Source organism: Esox lucius, chromosome 18, assembly GCF_011004845.1.
Source record: "Esox lucius isolate fEsoLuc1 chromosome 18, fEsoLuc1.pri, whole genome shotgun sequence".
In the NCBI taxonomy this organism is placed as follows: Eukaryota; Metazoa; Chordata; class Actinopteri; order Esociformes; family Esocidae; genus Esox; species Esox lucius.
The window spans coordinates 7739766-7748269 of NC_047586.1; the positions used below are offsets into that span (position 1 = coordinate 7739766).

At 41.1% G+C, this 8504-nt stretch overlaps 1 protein-coding gene across 2 annotated transcripts; it reads left to right on the forward strand.

The window, feature by feature from the left end:
- The first annotated feature begins 3424 nt into the window (after positions 1-3424).
- LOC105017862 (peptidase M20 domain-containing protein 2) lies at positions 3425-8162 on the forward strand. Of its 2 annotated transcripts, XM_010882820.3 has the most exons (7): positions 3425-3880; positions 4649-4797; positions 5960-6102; positions 6564-6718; positions 7007-7142; positions 7221-7328; positions 7543-8162. In XM_010882820.3, exons 1-7 carry the CDS (start codon positions 3476-3478, stop codon positions 7728-7730), a joined length of 1284 nt encoding a protein of 427 aa, XP_010881122.2. In that variant the 5' UTR covers positions 3425-3475; the 3' UTR covers positions 7731-8162. The 2 variants fall into 2 exon arrangements, with proteins under 2 accessions (XP_010881122.2, XP_010881121.2); XM_010882819.3 differs by having other exon boundaries at positions 7007-7328.
- The last annotated feature ends 342 nt before the right edge of the window (positions 8163-8504 follow it).

Genomic DNA, 8504 nt, shown 5'->3' on the forward strand with positions numbered 1-8504 from the left:
TGAAACCCAATTACAATAACATGCTAGGAAAAGTAAATGTATGTATTAATGTATACCCTATTTGTTGTGTTGTCAAACCCAGCTAACTCGCCTATCCGGATTGCTGTTACAATCAGTGTTGTTGAAGTAATAATTGGCGATTGACAATCATTTTGCTACATCAAGTGGGTATTTCAGAAAGCGGGTTTAGTGAAAACTTAGTTGACTCAGAGTTGATAGAATCTCTGGGTTTACGGTTTCAAAGAGACAGTTCAGCGTTTCTCTGAGTCAGTTACTACGATACAAGGTCCTCATATCGTTCATATGACACATCGTGGACCTGCTCTCAGTTCGGAACAAATTCTTTGTGTTGCAGTTCTCTGTATAACATCAGTGACGCTGATCATATTTTCAGGGCAATCGTCTGTCGGGCTGTTAGAGATGGGAGTCTTGCACTGAAACGTTTACTGTACAATTTTGTATTCAAAAGTCCTTCTTCTGAGAATTGTACTTTATTTGCTTAGAAAATGTCACTTACTACTTAAATATAGGCCTAAATATAAAATATATTAAATATAACACATTGAATGTAACCACTGAAAGGTGTTTAATTAGGTAAGGGAGCCTGAAAAACATCACAAATGCTTGAACTAATATTATAATTTTCCTATTTTAAGTATATTTTTATATCTTCAGTTGCTGCCAAGTATGTTTTGTGCCTGTTGTGTTGCATCTGCATAAATAGATTACCTCACTTAATCCAGGCAAGCGAACTCGGCAGTGAAAACTGCCCAAAGACGACTATACTTCTCAGGAGACTCAAGTTTGGCATGTCTGTAAAAACTCTCACCAACTTCTACAGGTGCACCATTGAGAGCATCCTCTCAGTCTACATTACTTCTTCGTACGGCAGCTGTTCCCTGCGGATCGCAAGTCCGTCCAGAGGGTGAAGTCTGCGGAGCACATCATCGGCTGCCACCTTCCCTCCGTGCAAGGCATCTACCATACATGATGCCTTAGGAAAACACGGAACATCATCAAAGACTACAGCCACCCAGGCTATGATCTGTTCACACTGCTGCCGTCGGGTAGATGCTACCGGAGCATCGGGGCATGCACTTCCAGACTCACAAACAGTTTCTTCCCCTCATAAGGCTCCTCAACCAGTAACACTGATCTATGATCACACTGATCACACATTAACATTCCAGATGATCTGATGTCTTTCCATGTACATTCAATGTACATTAGAATATTATTTTGTATGTACCATTCATAGGCATATTACACTCATATTAAATGAATAATTTTCAGTACTTCTACCCATATTGTTCATATTCCCCATTCTACTCTCTTTAGAATTGCTGCTAATATTACATTGTTATGTATATTATTGCTAAATTTTTTGCTTTATATATATATATAATTCTTTCTACGTAGATGTTGTGTGCCATGTCACAAGAATTTCACCGTACAAAATGACACTGTGTTATTCGGTGCTTTTGATAAACTTTTTTTTACACCCACACACACACATTATATAAATTTTTAATGAGTGGAACACTCGAGATGAGACTTTTCTTTGTTAAATTAATAATCATGCATTGTTTCGGTCAGCAATTTTCTGCCACGCTAGTTCACGTTCCTTTGCTGCTGCTACTTTATAGATTTTTTCTTTAATTTATACTCCTATTCTGCATATGCATTCATTAATATTTCTAACTCAAATTGGAAGAAGTACGGGGTTCAAGACCTTTTTCTCCTGTTGCCATGATGAATCATGCTATCTGTGTTCCATTGATGAGGGCTTTTTTATCGCATCGTGAACGTGCTTTACTTAGGGTTAACTTAACTCAGAGTTGACTGTACTAATTGTTACCACCTGTTCTGAAACCGTCCACCCTGAGTTTGATTGCTCAGAGTTAGTCAACCCGGAGTTATGGTTTAAACTTAAGAGTATGTTGACCCTGCTTTCTCAAGTTCACTCAGTCTGAACCTTACAGTGGAAAATAAAACCAGAATGGGTCATTTCACCAAGTAAATCTCTTAGTGAGTGAGAGTTTCAACCCATGTCCTCAGCCCTGTCTTACTCCCTGTTCATCCACAACAGTGCCATTCTGCAGTACACCGACGTTTTAAATAAAACTGGCATTTTAATTCAGATGTGTTTTTATGTTTGACAAGGGATTTAATAACTTCTGTAACTACAATGCAGTGTTTATTTTTAGCACCCCTTTGAAAGAAAGGAAGGCAGCACGGTCAGTTTTGTCAGATCTACGGCATCACCGGTACGTAACGTGGCAGGTCCGGCAGGTTGTCAACTCCTACATGCGTTGCAGCAAGTCCAACAGAAGATGCGGCAGGTATGTTAGCTACCCTGGCAGGTCACGCATATGAACGGCCTTTCCTGCCATGAGAGAAGATTTTCAAAAATCTTGTGTTGTGATTTTTTTTTTTACATGCAATTAGATCTTCAGCCAAAGCAACATGAAATAACGGCAACCTGAGTAAACATTTGTAGACTTATTAATGTAATAAATGAAAGGCATGAAACCAATGCTCCCCTGTGTGAAAAAGTAATTGGCCCTGTTACACTCAATAACACATAATTAGGGGCAACCAGAGGTTACTTTACAGACCGCAATTTCAAGAGGAGATGTGAAGTGAAATGCCCTAAATTATGGCAGTCATATCACATGTCAACAAAAGGAAAATGGCTTTATTGGATGGATACGCTTTGTCGGCAGATACTCAAGGTATAGTACTTGGAATTGGTATCAACAATTAAAAAGTTACATTGATGCATCCCTTTGTGCAAATTTCACCTGTTGCAACCACGTCCGCCAACCAGATTCCATATACAGCTTGATAAATCCAACACATTCAAGACAAAACACTGCACGACAAAAGTGTAAAATGTAAGGTAATGCTTATATTTATTTTGGTTGAACCAGGTAGATTTATATTATGTCAACTTTTAATTGATTAATTTTTTATTTTTTCAGTGAGCAGCTGTGAAACCAAAAATAAATAATGTTCTGATGTTCATGTAACTTTATATTACATTCGCATGACAATTTGTTTTCAGATAATTCCCCTTTTTTAACTGTCACAATCTTTATAATGGTCCTCTAGCCACTCTACTGTCCAGGTATGGATGCCTTGTTTTGTTATAAAAGGTACTGTATCTGCTGTAGTACGTGGGTTAACACTACTCAGTATTGCCTCTTCGTTGCCTGCTACTTCATAAAAGCTTTTTCAAATAGACAGGAATTATGCAGCATACCCCATTAGAAAAGTGATAATGCAATATATTAAATTTTTTGTTCTCTCACCAAGAATGAATGGTCATTCAAAAAAACACTTGCAAAGAACGCTTGCATTTTCAATTGAATTATGACACTCGGAGACTTCCATATCAACGTTTAAATATCGTAAGAGCGAAGGTCCGAATGCAAAACCAACTTGATCTTTGGTATCAACTGCTTCAGTATAAATGGCTAAGCACGCTATGCTCCTCGAGCTAAAACACAAAGTTGGCAGTTGTATCGATGAAGCCCAAGAAAGGCTTCATCGTCTCAGTAAAGATATATGGAGTTGCCCAGAAATCGCAGATGAAGAAAGAAAGTCCCACGACAGGTTAGTTTTATTTTTTTCAGAAGAAAATAGTTGGACTGTGGACAGTCACTTTAAACTGGAGACAGCATTCCGTGCCACGTGGGGACCCGTTGGTGGCAACGGGAATAACGTCGTAAATGTTGGTTTCTTGTGTGAATACGACGCACTGCCGGGCATTGGGCATGCATGTGGCCATAACCTCATTGCAGAAATAGGAGCTGCAGCAGCAATCGGATTAAAAGCATTGGTAGAAAGAACACCCAACTTTCCTGTCGCTGTCCAGGTAAGGCGTCTGAATGCAAGTCAAAATATAACATCATGTTCACTGTTATGACCTCACAGGGCTCAGGACAGCGACCATTTGGTCCCATTTACTAACCTCTTTATGGCTTTTTAACGTTATTTTTCATTGGTTGCTCTTGCACGACCTTCAAAAACTTACAAATGTATTTCATTTTTCAAGATGTAGTGAAATGTTGATGTCCTGACAAATTGTGTCCGTTCTGCAAAATGCGTGTGGCTGCGTAGGAGTCACTCTTTCCTCACCCCTCGGCTGTTGGAAATAGGCTAAATGCGACAACAGCTGTTGGCGCGTGTAATTCCTCACGCCTATAATATTTAATTAAAATGGTAAAACAGATCTCTCTATACAAAAAAACGTATGCTAGTCACTATGCGCTGATCAAGTTGACTCAAGTGCAGTTGGTGAACAGTTCTCCGCTGTTCGCGAACTATGTGCTCATCACCCTTGCAACTGTCAAGCTAAAAAACAGTTCTTATCGTGCTGGCGCTGAAACTAGACCTAGCTGCTCTGCTTAAATGCATTAAACATCACTGGTGTATTCCAAGTAGTTATAAATGTTCATCATTAATTAAACCACACTTTTACATGTTTGCCTGGAGCCCTGTTTAACCGTGCAATAGTCAGCTCATTCTTGAGGTCATCGTTAATGCGTGAACTACGGCAAATACTTTCTGGTATCCTTTCAGCCCTTTCCCTGTGTCATTAATAATTGCCTTGTAATGTAACCAGCCAACTGTTCCTCCACAGGTGACTGTGTTGGGAACCCCCGCGGAGGAGGACGGAGGGGGTAAGATCGACCTTATAAGGGAGGGCGCGTTCGATGGCCTGGATGTGGTATTCATGGCCCATCCCTCACAGGAGGATGCGGCCTGGCTGCCGGATATGGCTGTACAAAGGTGATGGGCTCTGAAGGGCACGCAAAAATCCCAAATGTCAGTGTATTTTCAATACAAAAATACAAACCCATTCCTGTTACACAGATTTACCCAACAGTTAGCGGAGACCTGGCAACAAAGTAACTCTGGTCACCAAGTAACGAACAAAAAAAAAAATAGGCTATTCTATTATTTTCTTTTATACAGAGTAAAACTTTTTTTGTCCAAATTGTCCAGCTTTGAGTGGAATATGTTCCAGATGGTTCCTGCCTCAAATGCGCTGTGCAATAGCATTTTACATGCTATTTAAACACATTCACACAATATGAACAGAATCTCTGTTTTGGTCAAGTTGACATACCTAAGAGATATCATGAGAACATAGTAAATTTACAATGAACGTATTTTCAGTATACACCCATTTCAAATGGTGGGGAAAAGGATTACCCCATTTTACCATTAAAGACAGTGTTTAATTTAAACCTCATCCTCTTACAACTGAAGTTGGTTCAAACATTGCACTGTGGCTACTTTAATTGTAATAGTAAAGACTGGTATGCCATAGAAACATTATAGTTACAGTCTAATGGTAGCTATGTGTATTTGTATTAATCTTTTTTCCATAGTAAACAGAAGCCAAAGCGTAACTTTGTTTCCCGGTCTTGTCTGCGTAAACATGGTATCTTTCATAATGTGTTATGAAACCCTAACAATAATCCCACAAAGCATTTTTAATGGCAGCTTGAATGGAGGAGAGATCCATGTTGTCATTAGCAGATAACCCATTGTTGAATTAAATATGAATGTTCTCTGTAATGGATGGACTTAAGGCCCTAGCTGCTTTGCGGAGTACTATTTCCAGCTGCAGTCTCTGCCAGGCATCCAGACCAGTTATAACGTGACACCCGGCTGACATTCTCCTGTCCTCTCAGAATAAACCAGGGAAACAGCTTGACCCAGAGGTCAATGTCTAGTTTCTGGTTTCAGTTCCAGTGAAAACATCGCAAATTTCTGGTTTCTGGTTTCAGTTCCAGAAAAAACATCGCAACATCGCAAAAGTGCTCCTGACAAAACCAGCATGAAAATGCAAAACCTGTATGAAAATGCAAAACCTGTATGAAATAAATATACATCAGTTGGACGCTAAGTCAATACAGATTGTTTTCATTGTTTTGATTTCCAGTGTCATAGTGAGGTACCGCGGCAAGGAAACCCACGCTGCAGCCTACCCCTGGGAAGGGGTCAACGCACTCGATGCAGCTGTGCTGGCCTACAATAACCTCTCTGTGCTCAGGCAGCAACTCAAGCCAGACTGGAGGATCCATGGTGAGTTACGACCCGCTATGGCTGCCACGACTCATCAGCCAACAGGACTTATCCCGCTTAGCCCGGTTAACAGAAACATGGAATGTTCCTCTGGATCTAGCCCTATAGATTGAAATATGTTATGCCAGCATTTTCCACAGTAGTTTTGTGAAGGAATCCAGACGGGGAGAGAACTGTGTATCCCCAGAGGCCAAGGAATTGACTTGATGAATAGTCTTTTGTTTCCTCCCAGACGCATCTCCTCCCTTGTCCATAAAGACTCAGGTCTGGGACCACGTCTGGTTAACTCGACCAACTACTCCGGTAGATGCTGACTTCCACGCGATTGTTTTTTAAACTGAATAGATTATACTCTGGTGTCCAGACGCGGCTCCTTCTGTGGTCATTTCCACGAGAATCCCTCCGACTGTGACCTTCTTCAGCTACAAGCCCTAACAGTTCTACTGTGTGATCCTGCGCAGGTATCATCAAGCATGGAGGGGTAAAACCCAACATAATCCCTGCCTACACAGAGCTGGAGTACTATCTCAGGACCCCCGCACGCAAAGACATTCCCACCATCAAGGCCAAGGCGGAGATGTGTTTCAAATCTGCTGCAATGGCAACTGGCTGTGAAGTAATACTGCATTCATAACTTTTTTAAGTTCATTAACAAAAACTAAATAAAGCTCTCATGCTTGTGTAAAAACTACAGTGTTCAAACCGCAACATCTATTCCTGTTTATGTTTTATGTTTTTATTTTCGGATTTAACTGTCAAATGCTGTTATCAAGGCTATTTCATTACCATGTGACATCAGAGGTCATTACGTAGAAAAACTCTGAACAAAAGGAGTCAACATGTATCCAAAATTAAAGACACACATGCAGGGTACTTTACCCAACTAAATCTTGCCTTTTTTTAGGTTGAACTAGAGTTTGCGAGGAACGAATATCACAACGTCTTGCAGAATCCCACGCTGCTGAGGTTGTACGAGCAAAATGGCAAGGCCTTGGGGATGGAATTCACTACAGATGAGGAGGTTCTCAGCAACCCTTCTGGTAGGACAGTACGATCTGGCCACGCGTTATCCTGCAATGCTGTAATTCAGAACAGAAATGCATTCATTTTCTCCACAGGCTCCACAGACTTTGGCAACGTATCTTTTGTTGTACCTGGAATCCACCCGTATTTTTATATTGGCTCCGATGCTTTAAACCACACAGAGGAATACACTGTGGCTGCTGGTATGTCTGTCATTCACCTGAAACAAACCATACAGGGATGTTGTTAATGGAAGCATGTAATATTATCCATGAATTGCATACATTTATAATTTTTTTTTTTTTTAACAAATTCAGTTGGGAAGAACATTTATATTTTACCCGAATGGCACAACCATAGAGCATACAAACATTTGGCCTGTAGACCTACTTTTGTGTGCCTGAATCTGTCGTCTAGGTGATGACAAGGCTCAGTACTACACGCTGCGGGCAGCCAAGGCCCTGGCCATGACCGCCATAGACGTGCTGCTGTGTCCAGATCTGCTGCAGGCGGCCAAGAATGAGTTAAAGGAGGCCAACCTGAAGGAGGAGCAGACCCGGAGGTCCGCAGGGGACGAACCTTGTGCGGAGGGAGGCCGGCGCTGAACACTAGCAGTAGGCTCTGGCAGCCTGGGGCGTGTACCGTATCTTCAATATTGGACCTGGGGCGCAAACGGATCAGTAGTCAGGTGGTTGGGTGGATGGATATTTGTAAATCCTTGGGCGGTGTCACGGCCCGTTCCTCCGCGCCATGTTCTGAACGTCATGTCATAACCGTCGTAAACCTGTCTCAAAACGGCTTGCCTTGCGATTTTGCCCCTTCCACTGCTTCTTTACGCGTACACCAAAGATATGTTATATTCACGACGCCACTATTCAAAAGGCTGTTATTGGATTGAATGATGTTTTGCATATAAATCATTTTACTTGTACAACCCCGTTTCCAAATAAGTTGTGACGCTGCGTGAAATTCTAAGAAAAACAGAATGCATCGATGTGCAAGTCATTTATATCCTGTATTCAATATAAAATAGTCAAGTGAGCATATCGAATGTTAAAACTGAGAAATGTTATTGTTTCTTGAAAAATATGTGCACACTTAGAATTTGATGCCAGCAACACGTTTCAAAAAAGTTGGGACAGAGGCAACAAAAAACAGGAACGTTTGTGTAATGATAAATCACTAAACTTGGTGGAACATCACTCTAATGGACTGAGGTGAAGTGGAAAACTGTCTTGTGGTCTGACATCAAAATGTGCAATTATTTTCGTGAATCATGGATGCCGCATCCTCCAGACTAAAGAGAGGGAACATCGGGCTTCTTATCAGCGCACAGTTCAAAAGCCAGCATCTGTGATGGTATGGGGGTGCATCAGTGC